This window comes from Lytechinus pictus, chromosome 7, assembly GCF_037042905.1.
Source record: "Lytechinus pictus isolate F3 Inbred chromosome 7, Lp3.0, whole genome shotgun sequence".
NCBI classification, from domain to species: Eukaryota; Metazoa; Echinodermata; class Echinoidea; order Temnopleuroida; family Toxopneustidae; genus Lytechinus; species Lytechinus pictus.
The window spans coordinates 11,534,242-11,552,413 of NC_087251.1; the positions used below are offsets into that span (position 1 = coordinate 11,534,242).

At 37.9% G+C, this 18,172-nt stretch overlaps 1 protein-coding gene and 2 non-coding genes across 3 annotated transcripts; all 3 read right to left on the reverse strand.

The window, feature by feature from the left end:
* Positions 1-527: 527 nt before the first annotated feature.
* Positions 528-609, reverse strand: TRNAS-GCU (transfer RNA serine (anticodon GCU)). Its single transcript has one exon. It is a non-coding gene; the product is annotated as a tRNA-Ser (tRNA).
* Positions 610-2,068: 1,459 nt separating this feature from the next.
* TRNAS-GCU (transfer RNA serine (anticodon GCU)) lies at positions 2,069-2,150 on the reverse strand. The gene has a single exon. It is a non-coding gene; the product is annotated as a tRNA-Ser (tRNA).
* Positions 2,151-2,927: 777 nt separating this feature from the next.
* Positions 2,928-15,320, reverse strand: LOC129265519 (catechol O-methyltransferase-like). Its single transcript, XM_064101932.1, has 5 exons — positions 15,077-15,320; positions 9,101-9,265; positions 8,194-8,387; positions 4,895-5,675; positions 2,928-3,954 (listed from the first exon to the last, which is right to left on the reverse strand). The coding sequence occupies exons 1-4, from the start codon at positions 15,165-15,167 to the stop codon at positions 5,364-5,366; spliced, it is 762 nt and encodes a 253-aa protein (XP_063958002.1). The 5' UTR covers positions 15,168-15,320; the 3' UTR covers positions 2,928-3,954; positions 4,895-5,363.
* Positions 15,321-18,172: the final 2,852 nt, after the last annotated feature.

Below are 18,172 nucleotides of genomic sequence, written 5' to 3' on the forward strand. Positions count from 1 at the left end.
GAACAAAAGGAAATGGCGGAGGGGACAAAGAGATGAACGGAAATTACGGAAGAGAGAAGGATGCAAATATAAAATCCTGCTCATTGCAAATTATGCCTAAAACAAAGCACCCCTTTCCCCTTAATATTTACAATAAGTCCCCATTTAATCCCACCCCTTGCTTTGGGTGCACCTTTTCTAAATTAAAAAATCTACCCTCTCAAATCATTATACACTTGCCAATTATGGCAGATATGGTGATCTATATTTGGAGACTGCCCTGCGGCAATAATCTTTATTCAATGTTTAGAGGTGCCTCTTAACCTGACAAGTGACTCCCACTATGTTTTTATTTTCTCAAATATTTGAAGATGTTATTTTTCTTTAATACTCGAATCATTCTTTTTGAACGAGAGACCATTGTTACTCGTGACATTCATTTGATTAAAAAATGAAATAAATCGCTTGCCTCAATTTAATTTTCAATCAATCAGAAAGAACTCATGGTGTCAACATTTTCAAATGAAATTCATAAAAACGTTCTTTTGCGACGAGGGTGGGATTCGAACCCACGCGTGCAGAGCACAATGGATTAGCAAACCATCGCCATAACCACTCGGCCACCTCGTCATATAATTGTTATTAAGACAATTATACTCTTTAACTGGTTTTGCATCAAATTTCACGTCAGTTTCATCATAAATTTCGACTGGACCACACAACACACAGGTATTGCGCAATATTCAGGCAATTCCCACGCAGGTGCAGATTAACCATAATTAAAAGCGGTTGAGTACCATTGATCTTCAGTCTTCACGCAATAGTTCTTACCACTGCTGGCGTTCAGATGGGGGGGGGGGGCTTAAATGTGCCATATCCCATCCCCTAAGAAGTGAAAAAGGGAGAAAATGAATGCACATGCCGGGAAAGAGTGAAATATACTATTTTCTGAATATTACATAAAAATATACCAAAATACTTGATCTCAAAATATGCCAAAAGACTTGATCTTTTGATGAGAAAAGGTCAAAATTTTGCTCGTTCGCATTAACTTAAAACTTTCGCTCCTCCCACCATATCTGGTCCTATCATAATTATTATTATTGCTTATTACGCCACCGATTCGCACGAAGAGGGGAGCCTTACCACCGAATTTATGCAGTTCACAGTTTTATAAATTATCTATATGGCACTCGCCGTCTTGACAATTATTTTGAATCCAGTCTCGGGCTGCAATCAATATTTTTTATTATAAAAGACCATCATTGAAATTTGATATCTTACCACAAGTTGCCTTTTTGTCGCCTGCAATGAACCCCTCCCAATTTCCTTCTTTTTGATTAGGGTACATTCACATACCAATACATTGCCTTTATATACTCTGACTGATAAAAGTTCCCCTTGACTCCTTCCCCTCCCCATTCTCACCTTGGCTCATTTATATTTGCTCTGGCAGCATCCCTATCGACGATTTCTATAGTGCATTTTCTTTTCTTTTTTCCTAAGTATGGCACTTTTTAATGAATTCAGGTGTCACGTACTCGCTCATTTTATGAAAAAAAAACTCATCTCCTTTTCCCTTTCATTTTTATGTTTCTCGCCTCTTTGCAGTGACAGTTTTCATATGAGGAAAAAATAAGATTTCAACTGACGAGTGATTTCGAAACGGATGGAATTGTAAACTGTTATTCTATAACTGCGTTGAGGGTGGGATTCGAATCCACGCGTGCAAATAGCAATTCATCGCCATAACCACTCGGCCACCTCGTCATATGCATCAACTCTTAAGTTTTAGCTAGTAATTCGACATCGACAGGCCTATAGTTTTTTGGCCTAGCTAGAATAGAAGAAACCAATGCTAATTGCATTGGTGATTGATTCAGAAGTGCATAAATGCATGTAAAGTAGGCCTTCTATTAAACAAAGACGCTTAGAAACGTCGTTCCGATATTAAACACTAAATAAGAGCGAAATATTATTATTATCTCTCTTGTTCTGAATTCATACATTGTTATTTGTGTCCAATGTTATAATCAAAGTGGGAAGGAAAATATTTGAAGCATTTATTATACACAAAAAGTTGATCTGGCGACGAGGATGGGATTCGAACCCACGCGTGCAGAGCACAATGGATTAGCAGTCCATCGCCTTAACCACTCGGCCACCTCGTCAAATATATATCATATAAAACATTAAAGCATTTTGTTATTTGATAAATAATTGCATTGTTATTTTATCACAATTTAAACATCTGGCACCACTTCAGTTGTTTGTTGCGCAGTCATGCACAAAGAAATAATTAACCTTTAAGCACCACCCCCCTCTCTCTCTCTATAATATATACATATCAATATACATATATTATATATACATATATATATATATATATATATATATATGTATATATATATATATACATATATATATACAAAGAGTGATAATGCACCTGAGTGTGCACCTGAATGGAAGCGGATCTAGAGGGGGGGTTGGGGGGGTTGCAACCCCCCCAAAAAAAAAAATCCGGGGACCATTTTTTTAAATCTTATCTTTTTTTTAAAACTTGTAATGCAAGAAAACGCCATTTTCACACACAGATTTTCAAAAATTTTCCCTACTGTGGGAGGGGGACACCCCCCTCCCACACCCTCACCCTCGCTCGCTTGGACTCGGTCGCTACGCTCCCTCGCATACCACCCCAACCCCCCCCCCCCTTTATAAAAAGCTGGATCCGCCCCTGTAATAGCCTATAGCGTAGCCGGGTAATAATAGCACGGCCCGCTAGAACAGTTTTCGGAAACTGATGTGGCTACCCTGGGTAAATATACCGTTATTATTATCATCATTATTATTATTATTACTACTATTACTATTATTATCATCATTATTATTATATTGTCACTCACACTCTTGTCTGGCGAATTTAGTTTAAAAAATGAACTAAAAAAGAATTGTATGAAACACATGGATTTTATTTGTCAGCTTGAATAATACCAAATACTGAATATAATACTTTGAACTAATGACAAGCTTGGAATTCATAATACTATTGGTTTGAAATGTAATATCATGTACATAATAATCGACTTATATATTGTATATAAAAATATATATAGAGAGAAAATCAAAAGCTTCGGCCTTTGGCCTTGATGCAGATATGAAATAATTACATGTATCCTTAAAAAGCTTTCAATAAATGAAATGTGATAACACATTGAAAAGTTAATGAAAAAAATGGCACAGAAATTTGATACATCAAGTAGGATATGAGTAATCTTATATGTCAGAAAGAATATAGTGTAAATTTTATAAGGGCTCCGTAACACAAAGATAATCGCTAATTTGTAAGAACAATTCTGATTGGTTCCTAGTCAGTCTACGGAGCAAAATGTGCATGCAATAATGATCATGATAGGCCATTTCATTTAGCGATCAATCGCTAACCTTGTGTTTCGGAGCCAAGAACACATCAAGGGATTATCATTGCTTTACCATCACGGAGGTAAAATCACCCTTAGTACTTACTGACTATTCAACATACGACATAGTGAAATGAATAATGTCAACAATTTCTTTAGAAATATATTAAAACATAGACCGATTCATGCTGATTTTTTTCCTTGACAATTAATTTACATTATTGAATCACTAAGTTGGCTTAAATGGCCTATTTGGATTCCTCTAAAAACTCTTCATTGAGGCACATAGGCGGTTTAAAGCCTTGATAGCAACAAGTTAGGAAAATCACGGAAGTCTTTCTACTTCTAAGGTAAAACTTGTCCAATATTTGGGATAACATGCGTGTTTCGTGAGTACTATTGGCTTAGTAAAGTTAATGCAACAATTTTTGGCATTATTTTGCCCATGCAATCAGAGGTGTACCGTGGGTCACCAGCAAAAAAATTGAGTCACTTTAGCCAGGCATACTGACCTAAAAGACATTTTAAGGACTGTGCCATTCAAAGAATATGTATCTCACTGATCAAATAACGCGAACGCGAAGCACGAGCTGAACATTTTTGATATTCAGACCTAAAAGGGACATAATAAGCAAATTTGTGTAAACATGATAGTACGTATATACCTGTCTCACTAAACGAACAGAGCGAGCGTGAAGCGCGAGCTGAAATTGAAACCAAACAGGGACGTTTCAAGGACTATTTTTAAGAATTCATGAGAGCATGACATCTCACATAATTTTATAGTCATCTAATGCGATCGTCAAGCGCGTGTTGATTTTTTCATTATTACACCTAAACATTATGAAGTACTTTTTGTATCATGAACATGATATAAGTATCTCAATAATCAAAATAATATTGCGAGCGCGAAGCTGAATTTTTTTATATTCAGACCTGAAGAGGTGCATTCTAAGGCCTGTTTCATCAAGATCATACGTATTTCACTGACCAAATAAAGCGAGCGTAAAGCGCGAGCTGAAAACTTGATATTCAGACCAAATAGAAAAGGGACACAAGGACTGTTTAAAGAATTCATGGAGAGCAGACAAATCTCACCGTAAGACCGGACTAGAAATGTTTGATATTCAGACCTTAAAAGGGGCTATCACTTTTATAGTCATGAAAAATAAGCATATGTCACAACCTAAAGTAATAAAAGCTCGGAGAGGAAATATATTTGGCGTATATTGACTTGAAAATTGACGTTTTAGTAAAATTTAATCCCCTCGAATAGGATTATTTATCTCAAAAGACAATGCGAGCACCAGGTGTGATGAACACATATAGGCCCTAGAAAATTTGTTTCATAAGGTTATGAAAAAAATTCTTAATGTAATATAATATAATATATATAATATGATGTAACAATGTAATATAATATACAATAATTTCTTCTTCTTCCTCTTCCACTACGTTTCTCTTTCTTTCTCCCCCGTTTCCCCCGTTTTTTCCCCAGCCGATGGGGGGGGGGGGGGGGGGCGTGCCCCGTAGTTACGCCAGTGCATGCAATCACCCAGTGCAGGATAAATGGTAGGGTGGGGCAGACTTCTTAAAAAAACAGAAGGTTTCACTAACTTTTATTTCACGCTGTGTTAAACTCTCGTTGATCACGTCATCAATCTATTATTTCTGTAGTGAAGACCATGCAGATTAAACATTCAATTGTCCCCAAAGATGTAAAGAGCAAATTTTCAATCTACTTCCACTCCTCATGGGTCAAGTCACAAGGACTGATATTTTTCTAAGAGGACTGAAAACTTCCATATTAATTATTTCTCGTCAAAATACCATCAAGGTTTCTTATTTTTCTATAATTTGACAGGCTAAAGAACAAAAAAAAAAAAGATAAGACATGAAAAGTCTAACGCATTTCAATCATAATGGTGAGACCAATAAGGCATGAAAGTTTGCTTGATAAGGTAATTCTCAACCCACAAATATGGATTTCTCAATACCATCCGGTAGACTGGTAAACTCGAAAGAACTCTCGAAGTATTCCGATTCGTACTTCGGTGAATTTCGGACGTACTCGAGATAGTTCGGCGACCCTGGTATGACCATATTGTCCGCAACGACTACGGTTCCGTTTCTCACAAGTCGATGGTCTTCCAGGAGGATGAGATCGGCTTTGTACAAAGATTTGACGTGATCGATGAACACGTAATCGAAAGAGTCGATGTTGAATTCGTCTTTTAGATTTGGAATCACTTTGTTGGAAAAGCCTTTTATGACTTGGACCTGTATATCGTACACGGAAAAGAAAGTATAACAGAAAATTATATAAAACATGAAATTGATTTCAGATGACAACCCTCATCTGGTCAATGATTAAATCAGTATTGATTGTTCTCTTAAAAGTATTAATCAATGGTGTTTTTTTTCCTTTTTATTGCTTGTTGCATAATATGTTAGTGGCAATTTCAAGTGTATCATTACTTGGAGGCATATGTGAAAAATTGAAGAAAATAAAGTAGATATGCCCCAGTTATTCAAGATATTGACTTTCTATCATTCTCTCAGTCCCAGTTGATCAAGCTCAATCTGTAAATACTTTTATCAAAGCTATCTACAGTCCCTTGGAACTATATATCTATGTTAAGATTGAATTTTACCTTTATCGCGAATAGACGCACAGTTCTCTCTAAAATGAGCTAAAATTCACAAAGATAATAGTTCACTCCAAGGGCCATAGTCCCTTGTCTATAAGGGTTTGATTATAGTTACTTTGTATTTAAAGAACACATAATGGCTCAATTTCGACAACGTTTCAGGACGACGATATGAATCGTCCATGCGTCCTCAAAGCAGAACTTGCCGTATCACGGCAAAATTTACCCCTCCCCCCACCCCCTTCAGATGCCTTCTGATTGAGAAAAGAAAGGTCAGCATTCGAGGTATCATGGTTTCGAGTGAGATTCGAAGGTTCGGAAAACTTTACTCATGCAGTCTCGGAATTACATCTATTGTTCGTAGGTTAAGGATATCATTCACAAGAACGGCTTTGTAGTTAAAAAGAAAAATGCTTTTAAAAACTTGATTTTGAAATTCTGGCGGACTAATATATTCTGAAGATTTTCAAAGCTCTGTGTAAATTTTGGAGTAAAGACTCTAACTTTTGGGGATATGTTTTTGAGCGGACATATGGTTTGTGGATGAAGCGAATGTCGAAAAATTGTTTAAAAAAATAACTTTCGAAACTCGAATGCTACAAAATTCCCCGAGTGTTATATTTGGAGATGTCGCTAAAGGCAGTTTTTATTTTTTAATTGTTCAGAAATAAAATGAAAGACTGCAATTTCTTTCAAATAAATTGTATACGACTCCCAACCCCAGCGCAAGTATTTGTCAAAATATCGATGCACAAAATGCAAAGGTTTTTTTTTTCAATCATGAAAAAATACCTGTTGCCGAACTAAAAACGATTAGGGTCCTAGTGAAAACTTTGGACCAAAAAATGTTGAGTACTTTACGGAGCATAAGAGCTTAAAGTTTAATTTCCTTAGAATAACTCTTTTGATACTACATCCTTTGCAAAACTCAACAAGTGAAAGTGGGGGTATAAGTTTTATGGAACTTTGTCTCCGAGCACCAACTAACTTGACTAACTAACCCTTAAAAATCTGGGCCATGAAATTTGGAAGAATGGCGGATTCAGCCCCCCCCCCCCCCCCTTCTGATCTATGGCGTCGACCGCATGATCGCGACGAAAATCGGCACGTGTGTTACCCACGGCATACTCTACAAAACAAATCAAATTCTTCGAAAATTACATTACAAAATAATTATGCTAATTTATGCGTACAATCAATAATCGTAGGTCAAGTCCACCCCAGAAACATACTGATTTGAATTAATTGAGAAAAATAAACAAGGCATAACACTGACAATTTCATCAAAATCGGGTGTAATCATGTAATAAGAAAGTTATATTTCAAAGTGCCGTTTATTTTTTACGTAAAGACATGCAAATGAGAGGGAGTATGATGTCCCTAAAATACTACTTCTTTAGTTTTTTTATTATTTTAATTATATTATATTTCTTTTTCCTTTTTTTTATATAGATTTGACAATAAGGACCAACTTGACTGAACCACAACATGTAAAACCAATACAAAAGAAAGAGTGAGTGGGTGATGTCATCAGTCCTTTCATTTGCTTACCAACCAATATGTGCAGATAAATGTTTTGGAAAAATTAGGAGAAACTATGTCTTGTCATAACTTCCTTAATTTACATCCAATTTTGATGACATTTTTCATGTTATGCTTGTTGGATTTTTCATGAATTTTGACTTTAAAAATCCATTGGATTTATGACTCCACGTTTTTGAGCAATTTGGGGTCTGACATGCACTTATGAAATGTTGCGTAATTTTAATACCGCGTTCCGGGGATCGCAAATCATTTTGCTCTCAAAAGTTGCGCAAGAATTGAAAGAAAAAAGTATAGGTGCGGCGCGGCGCCAGATTTTCGCGTTACAGATATATTGAACAAAACTGTCGGGTTGGGGGGGGGGAGGCTGAATAAGCACCAAATACATAATACTAGTGGCGTATTGAGTATCTACGAAGAAAAGGTGGAAAGGACGAAGGGTCACTTGCCACAGGTGTTACTTTAGTGGACAAAAAGGCAGCTCTTTGTCCATTCTGACAATAACCAAACAAGCAACCAATTATTTAGGCACAATTTTAACGCTTGTCCTGGGTGCTTTTTCGCTTGAACTGCATGGTTTTTTTTTAAGTTAATCTAAATGTTACCACATCTTGCAATCCTGCAAATTCGACCATCTTTCTGGCAATAAAAGCCCTATCTTCATCGGCCTCCACGCACAGGTACCGAGATCCTTCCAGAAGTTCCCGAGCAGCGTTGATAGCCGAGTAACCGACGAAAGTACCGAGTTCGAGACACGTCATGGGTTTCGTTTCCTGCACGATCTTTCTCACTATGGGGGCTGGGATGACAGACGGGTGGAAGGAATAAAAGGAAGAAAGCGATGGTCGTTTGTAGATCTTTAAATGCGCCCCAGTCTGATTATGAAAGGGTAAACTCCTCTCAAACCGTCAATAAAAAGCGTCGATCGGTAACATTATACATATATATATAATTATTCTAGGTATAATACATACATTCGAATTCTGGAACTCAAACATGAAATCTAGCTTACTATGGGTTGGGTTGGGTCTGAGCTGTAAAACGTTTATTGTATCGAGATTGAAGAATTACTGGCCTCTGATTGTTACTATGGAAACTGTCCGAGACTGTCTATTATTGTGCAGCTAATTTATTCATTAAAATTTTTTAAAAAATCACCCAATCATAACCAATAAAACATTGACAAAGGTATGTTTCAGTAGTTATGTACAGGAGCCGCGGAACGGGTTTAAAAGTGGGGGGGGGGGGCTGACCATGCAAAAAATCACAATTGTATGGTAATTATTACGTTTTTGTACACGGTTTTGGAAAAAAAAGTAGGGTGAGGGGCTGAAGCCCGCTTCCGCGGCCCTTGATGTAACCCGCCCCCCCCCCAAAAAAAATAGTCATATCCCATTGCTTAATGATTAATGAAACTGAATGAAACTTATAATATAAAAAGAAATGATCGAGTGCTGTTTCCACTCTCCACATACCCACTTACAGTCTTACACCAAAATGATATACCGATACCTTTATCGTCACCGAGGCAGAACGTCCACTGCTCTTCACGACAGAAACGATCCATCGTTTTAATGATACTCTCGGGATCTCCTCTCTGCGCATGCTCAATGACGTACTGATAAATCCTATCGCACAGTCTGCCATACCATCGGTCGTATAATCCCTTTAAGACTCCTGCATGAAGAAGGGAGATCATAGAGACAGAAGAAAAAACGATGAGAAACAAAACTAGGAGAAAGGGAAAAGTTTGTATTACATGCATGTAGTTAGGTAGGCTATACTTTTGTGAAAATTAGAGGGGGTTCTTACTTTTGCAATAGGAAAGCGAAAAAAAAGAATAATGAAATTGTTATGGATATTTACAAAAGAGGACATCGTAGAATGTAAAGGATACCTCTTTCCTATTTTTGAAAAAAAAATGTTCGCAGTATTCGATCCCCCCCCAAAAAAAAAATATATAAATATATCAAGAAATCGCCGCGCCTGTATCCTTGAGATGTGTAGGCCTATGTGTGAGGATTATGTAGGGAAATAATGACTCGATCAGTATAGTTCGAGAGGGTAGGCCTATATACTCCAGGTTGAAAATAATTACCAAAATAAGATGAGTAAAATTCAACGAACAGAGCGATGAAAGTGTAATATAAAATTTGATAAAAACTAATGAAGTTATTGAATTTCAAAGTTCGGCATTGTGGAAACATGCAGATGCAGGTATATCATGTACATGCCGTCATGAAAGTGTAATAAGATAATTATTTGATATGTTTATTTGATGTGTGTAAAAACTCTGTTTCCTTGTAATGAAACGAATTTCAACAATCAAGACACAGTCAATCAGGGGAGCCTTTCATGAAAGTAGTTGTCAGAAATGTCATCCGACAAGTCCCATGTTATCCGACAGATATACTATCAGGCGCGTATCCAGGATTTTGCACACGGGGGGGGGGGCGTCCTAATTTTGGCGCCCCTGTGAACTTTTAGGAAAATGACCCCCCCCCCCCCGCCAGGCAATCATAGGTGCCTTTTTCATAATCACGTGAAAAAAAAGACAATCGAAGATCACTTTTTTTAACGTGTTCATGAAAAAAATATCCACAAATATGTTGCAATACCATTTTTTGAAAAGATTTAATGCGACCAGAAAGCATAGAATCTTAAAGCAGAATAAAACATTTGGAACAAGATAGCTTGTGTGAAAACAGAAAAACAAAGAAACAGATCAATGAAAGTTTGAGAAAAATAAGACAAATAATGAGAAAGTTATGAGCATTTGAATATTGCGATCACTAATGCTATGGAGATCCTCTTATTGGCAATGCGACAAAGATGTGTGATGTCCACCACTGAACTGGAAATACGTATTTCCAGTTCAGTGATGTCCACTGATCTCTCACTTGTGAACAACTCTCCCCATTACTTTAGTATATATTTCACTTAAACTGCCTCTTTTATCACATCTATCAGTAGATCATGTGTTCTTTCTATAGGAGAGCATGTAATACAGATCATGGACCTAATAGGTCCATGTACAGATTTCTAAAGAATACATCATGGATGAAGAGTTTGTATCACCTTAAGAAAAAGCAAAAAGAGACATTTTGGGGGTATTTTATAGTCGATCAAAGGGAAAGTTGTTCACATGTGACATCACACATCCGTGTCGCATTGCCAATAGGAGGATCTCCATAGCATTAGTGATTGCAATATTCAAATGCTCATAACTTTCTCATTATTTGTCTGATTTTTCTCAAACTTTCTTTGTTCTTATTCTTTGATTTTTCTGTTTCGACACAAGCCAACTTGTTCCAAAGGTTTCATTTCCCTTTAAGCACTTGGGGTTTCAATTAAGTTTAATTTCTCATCAGAGTGGTAGGCCCTACTAAAATTATGTGGGCGGGAGCTGTAATTTCTTTACCAGGGGCGGATCCAGTTTTCGCCAATAGGGGGGGGGGGGTATTTTCATCTATATGTTTTCCGATCGGACATTCTAAGTACTTTTTGCAACCGTGAACAATATGTGTATACGTATATCTAAACAAAATTGATGTGAGCGCGAATCGCGAGCTGAAATTTTTTGATATTCTGACCTCAAATTTGGAAAATCTATAAGTACTTTTGGCAATCAACAATAGGATGGTATCTATCTCAACATTTTATGCGAGTGCGAAGCGCGAGCTGAAAATTTTTGATATTCCGACCCAAAGTTGGACATTCTATATAAGCACTTTATCTAACCATGAACAGGATCGTCACCTTATCTATCTCAACATTTTATGCGAACGCGAAGCGCGAGTTGACAATATTTGAATTTCCGACACCAAACTGGATATATGCATATTTTGTAACCATGAACAGGATGGGTATCTATTTAAACAATTGTGCGAGCGGGAAGCGCGGGCTGAAAAATTGCGAGATTCTGCCAAAATTTGGACATCCTAAGTACTTTCTGTAATCATGAACAAGATGGGTATCTTATTAATCGATGCGAGCACGAATAGTGAACTGAAAATTTTTGATAAAATTCCGACCGAAAACTTGTCATTCTAAGCCTATTTTGTGACCATGAACAGGCCAAGTATGAGTATCTATTTAAACAATTGAGCGAGCGCGAAGCGCGAGCTGAAATTTTTTATGTTCTGATTTAAAATTTGGACATTCGAGTAAGCATTTTTGATCAGGATCAGGATAAGTAGGTCCGATATAACAAAACATTTTATGCGAGCAAAGCGCGAGTTGATCCTTCGACATCATCCAAAGTTGGACATTCTAAGCACTGTCTTTATCTATTATGAACAGGATCGTCAACTTACTAAACAATTGATGCGAGTGCGAAGAGCGAGATGAAAATATTTTATATTCTGACCTAAATTTGGACTTTCTAAGCACTTTGGGTAATCATGAACAAGATGGACATCTAACTAGCATTTGATGCGAGCAAACATGAGTTTGGAGCCCCCCATGTGAAACATGAATTTGGCGCCCCAGGACAAACATCCAATTGGCGCTCTAAAGGTCGAATATGAATTTTGCACCCCCTCCCTAGGTTGAACATGAATTTGGCGCCCCAAGCAGGACAAACATCAAATTGGCGATCCTATATATAACATCAATTCGGCGCCCCCTGCGTTGAAGATCAATTCACTGTAAAAATATTGGGTAAATTTTTACCGCCACGAGGGTAATTATGTGTCCAACCAATTTTGGGCAGTATTTTACCCAATGCGGGCAGCATATTGTCCAGTAAGGTTAAAAAATAAGCAGCAACTTATATGGGCAAAATTTTCAGCACACTGGATAAATAAAAATGCCCAATGTTGGTTGGACACATAATTATCCTCGTGGTGGTAACAATTTTACCCAATATTTTTCACAGTGTAGGTCGGACATCAATTCGGCACTCCCCTATGTCAGACCGTAACAAACGTCAATTCGGCGTCCCCCTATGTCGAATATCAATTCGGCGCCCCTAAGTAAAACATCGATTCGGCGCCCCCTCTTTTTTTATCATTTTCTTTTCTTCTTCTCTTTTTTCTCCCCTTTTTCTTTCCCTCTCTTTCTTCCTCTTTTTGGCGTCCCCTTTTCGCCTACCCGGAGGGCCGGGCCAAGCCCCGAAAGCCCCCCCCCCCAAAAAAAAAAAGATAAATACGCGCATGACCATGGTAACACTGCTTCTTAGCCAATCAACATCAAAGAAAGTTGTCAGATCTGACAACTTGTCGGACAATAATGTTGATGAAATGCTCCCCAGGCCCACAGGGGAGCAATTCATGGACTTGTCGGACGTTTTATCCGACAAGTCCTGTTTTATCCGACAGTTACCATATACCTCTCAGCCAATCAGAATCAAGGAAAGTTGTCAAATCTGAAAACTTGTCGGACGAAAATGTTGATGAAATGCTCCCCAGGGGCCCGTTGCATAAAACTTTTTACCTGAGAAAACTCTGGTAAAAACTGAAAACTAAGGTTAGTCTGATTTCTGCCATTGACTTTAACACAGGGCAAAAACTCCGGTAAAAACAACCTGAGTTTTCTCAGGTAAAAAGTTTTATGCAACGGGCTCCTGAAGTCAATCTCATTTTTTACATTCTTAGAACAAAAACTGTGTTTAAACATGTTTTCATATAATATAATGAAATACAATAAAAGCAGGGGCCGCAGAACGGTTTTCAAAGTGGGGGGGGGGTGGGCTGAGTCAAAAGTAGGGGGCTGACCATGCGAAAAATCACAATCATACGGTCATTTTTGTTTGTTTTTGTACACGGTTTTGGAAAAAAGTGGGGGCTGAAGCCCCCCAGCCCCCATGAAAAGTGGGGATTATCATGGGCTTGCTCATTTTCATCAATGAGGACGTGCACAGAGCTGTTTCACCGAAATAATATAAACCGTTAAAATGTATTTGCTAAATATTCCTTGTCCAATTTGATGAAATTTTCAATGTTTATGTTCGTCTGATTTTACATTAAAGGAGAATGAAACCCTTGAAACCAGCTGAATCCATATCAAATAGGAAAATCAAAGAAACATATTGTTGAAAGTTTGAGGAAGATTAAATGAATAATAAGAAAGTTATGAGCATTTGAATATTGAGATCACTAATGCCATGTAGATCCTCCCATTGGCAATGCGACCAAGATCTGTGATGTCACACACGTACAACTCCCTCATTACTTTAGTACTTATTTCACTTATATTCTCACTTTTATAGAGTCTATCACAAGGTGAGGTGTTCTCTTTATGAGAGGACAAGTACAGAGGTTTCACAACATTATATCAATGATGAATCGTTTGTCATATGATTAGAATGAGCAAAAAGAGATGTTTTGGGGTATATTTTCAGCATCCAAAAGGGGAGAGTTGTTCATCTGTGACATCATAGATCTTGGTCGCATTGCCAATGGGAGGATCTCCATAGCATTAGTGATCTCGACATTCAAATGCTCATAACTCTTCTGTTGCTAGTCCTATTTTACTCAAACTTCTGTTGATCTTATTCTTCGATTTTTCTGCTTTCACAAAAGCTAACTTGCTCCAAGAGTTTCATTCTCCTTTTTAACAAAAACCATATAATTTACTATACCTTGAATACCCCTTTAACAAAGAAAATATGAGATGCTACTATTGCTCACATGAGTATAGTGAGAATTGAATGTTAATATTATTATATTCAAGGATCTATCCTCAGTCTCAGATACTAGAAACAGCTAGGTGGATAATAACTGCAGTAGCCATTAACATCGCTTTGAAGACTGAGACTTTTTATAAACGCTTGGATAATTCATGACATACAGATCAAGGGATCCAAAGAGAATGCCACTTCGTGATAGGATTTATTCTCAATGTTTGGATTGGTTTTTATGGTAAATGTATACTGTATGGATATAGTGTGTTTTAACTTTTATGTATAAAACCGATAGTTAGATTTCAGATACTGTTGAATATATCAAGAAAAAATAAACTACAGGCAAACTGGAAGTGTTTCCACTATTTCTTTTTTCAAATAAAAATGAAGATAAATTAAGGAAAAGTAATTAAAAGAATATTGAAGAAAGGTGGAATACAATATTTTTCATATTGTCAATCAAGCTACTGCAAAATTATTATTTTTATATTAAAAATCTCTTTTTTTTTGCTTGCCCACGACTTTTTAGAAATACGTAAATATTGCCCCCGCCCCTCCCCCCAAATTGTGGGCTCATATACGCCACTGGTATGCATAAACAATAATAATGTTTAATTGTAACGGTGATTAATATACACTCAATGAACGATCACCAATGACACTGAATATCTTGAGCAAGATATTATTATAGCTATATCTTTATTATAGCTATAATAAAGAGAGAGGGGGTGGACGTAGTACACCTTTTCAAGTAGCTGGTTTATTTCCCCCTCCCCCAATGACGCGAGCCATGTTTCCCCCCGTTTCCCCCAAAAAGCCATCATTTTCTTCTCTAAATTTATGTGGATAAACCCGAATCTTACCTTCGTCTGGATCGTACAAGAAGAGTAAGATCATGCAATATATATACTGACTCCATGAAAGCTGTTGTACTTGTGATCTCCATTTCTCCATCTTCAAAACTTGTACATCATCGTTTCACAACCTTTCGAACAAGAATGTCATGCACAGACAACATTAATGTGTAAACCGACCCGCTAGTGTGCAGGAATATGTGTTGTACATGTATCATCGTACTCCGGGATAGGCTACAGTATTTGCAGAGACGACGGACTCAAGGTCACAAAGATCCCGAGCAAATAGGTCTATCCATGCATAGCTGATCACGATTCGACCCCTTGTGTTACGTGAGTAAATACCCGGCCTCCCGCCCCTCCCCATAGCCTCTTGTCGAGGCCCTGGCGGCTGCTTCCCGAGCGAAGCGAGGGATTTCCTTATTCGCGAAGCGAATTATAGGCCTGGCGCTCTGCTTCGCTCTCTCCCTTGCTTAGCCATGTTCGCTCGGAAAGCAGCCGACAGGGCCTCGACAAGAGGCTACCCTCCCCCCCCCCCCCCACTCCGGGGTCGGAGGGACCGCATGCGTGTTCCCAAAATGTCCGGTAACGGGGTACTTTTTCGCGAGACAAGTCCGGCCCGCGAATTGTAAAAAAGGGGGTGTATTTGACTTTTCAACCGGAAATTTCTTTAAAAAGGGTCTGCTTTTTTTTTCTCTCTCTCTTTGGACTCCTGAGAAATTTAAAAAGGGGGTTGTAAAATATCTTGAATATCATAAAAAAATTGATCAAATCCTGGGATCAAATTCCTGAAATTCCTTCTCGAAAGCTAATTCAGGATTATTTCATTTTGAAAGAAAAACATAGGAAATATAGTCCCCCCCCCCCCCCGGGAGTCCCCCACGATCGACTCGATAGTCGATACGGACTTCTCGAAATCTGCGAGAGAGATAACCCCGGGTATCCCATTGTGATTCTGTTTACAAGTGATCACGGAAAGTATGAAAAGTTGAAACTATTAACATGACTTACCATTAACAAACATTTATGTCATGGGATTTTCATCTTTTCTTGTTGTTTCGTATGACTGCATTGAGTTCTGAGATCTCATTTTAAACATCAAAATATATTTCCTTAGGTATAGAGGGTTCCCACAAGCAGTCATATTGGAGGACAAAAAAAAAAAATGTGCATCGGACTATGAAAAGTTATTGTTTTCATTGTTTTGCTATTGTTTTGTCCTCCATCATGACATCAGGGAACCTCTATTATAATGACAGCTTACCTGAGATGAAAGGGGGGGGGGGGGGGAGGTTGGCTGTCTTGAGATAGGGGGTTGGAATGAGAGCTCACCTGAGATAGGGGGTACATTGAGCAGTGTTCTGGATTTAGGGGGGTCTTCAAGGCAGGAAAAGCCCGCGAAAGGGGGGGGGGGTTCAGAAATTTTGGCAGACATGAGATAGGGGGTGATTTCAAAGGAAGGGATCGAGCATAGGCCCCGGGCATAGGCGTACCCTAAATGACACTGAGTGGGGGGGGGGGGGAGGGTAAATACTAGGATATACCCGCTTCCCTAGATTAATCGGGAGATTAATTAATGATATCATTTAATTATCGTGTTTTTCTTTGCCAAATCCGCGCGAGAAAAAAAAATCCTGAAAAAAACCCGGTTCCATGACATTAATTTGACGTCATGGAACCCAATGGGGAAGATGTCAAGATAATATAGCGCTGCCGGGTGGGGGGGGGGGGGGGCGATGGGGGTATACCACCTAGTTAACAATTCGAAGCTCCTTGGTAACGCTAAAGAGACCGATCGAGGTACCACATAAAGATAAACTGTATCTCTATGCATCGAGGTCAGTTGTGGGCCGCGGCACGCGAGTGTCCGCGGGTCAGGTGAATGGGATTATGAAGCTGCTTACATAATCTGCTGTGCAAACCCTTTACTCGAGTTAAGGGTCTGAATGTGCTGCCTACTCATGCCTTGTGTACTGAAGGCCCTCCCCCGGTGGGAAGGGGGCACTTCCATTGACAAGTGAATACCATGTGCGACCGTGGGGTCTCGAAAAGCACCCTAAACAAGCATTTTCCATATTCTGAAAATGCATTAACAAGTATTGGCATGCGAAACCCTATACCCTTGGCAAGTATTGGAAACAAAACGATGCGCGGGACGCGCCTCTTGGCAAGTATTCCCTGAATTGAATTACCCCTAAACAAGTACAGCGATATTTAAATTGTTATATGTCACGGACGTCGGTCGTCGGTTTTCCTATAGGCCCCATGCACCTCCCAAACCTTGCGCAAATCGTACTCTGAACACGTACCAGTGTTGACTGTTGGGGCAAAAAGTACATCCTTCATATAAAGCATTTTTTATACCCTCGCAAATTTGACCCTAAACACGTACCTTTTTTATTATTATTTTAGTGTTTTCGATACCCTTATTACGTTACTGTACCCCATATAATATTACATCATCATACAATGATTCACAAATTTATTTTGTGAGTATTTCCCTCTCATGTATTTATTTTTTTCTCATTTGATTATCTGTATTTTTACTTTGTTATTTTGTTATTTGTTGTGTTATCTATTTTTTGAGGGGCCCACATTGTACAAGCATTGCTTTTTATAGTAAGTCCCTCCATTTCCATCTTAATTTATTTTCTATTGAAAAATAGTATACATATTTAAAACCTACAATGTGTTGCCCAAATTGTCTAAGTGTTTTTTTCACAACATATGTATCATTGATTTTTTTTGCAACGGATACAAATATTTATGTTTATATATGGTATACAATTTGTTTTTGTTCGATGGAAGTGAAATAAATAAATTTGAATTTTGAATTGAATTTGATGGAAGAATGACTTGTGGGCAGAATTAATTATACATGTAGGTCAGGGGTACATGGGGAGGGATTTTTGTTTTTGTTTTGTAATAGTATTCATTCAGTTTAAAATCATACAAGTAATAATATATCAACAAAACACTTTTCACAGAGTCAAATAATTATTCATAATACAAAAACAATTCCCAAAAAAAAATGCAGAATATAACATTCAAATCATCTAGAACAAAGTAAATACTTAGTAGAAAAAAAAATACAGATATAACAAA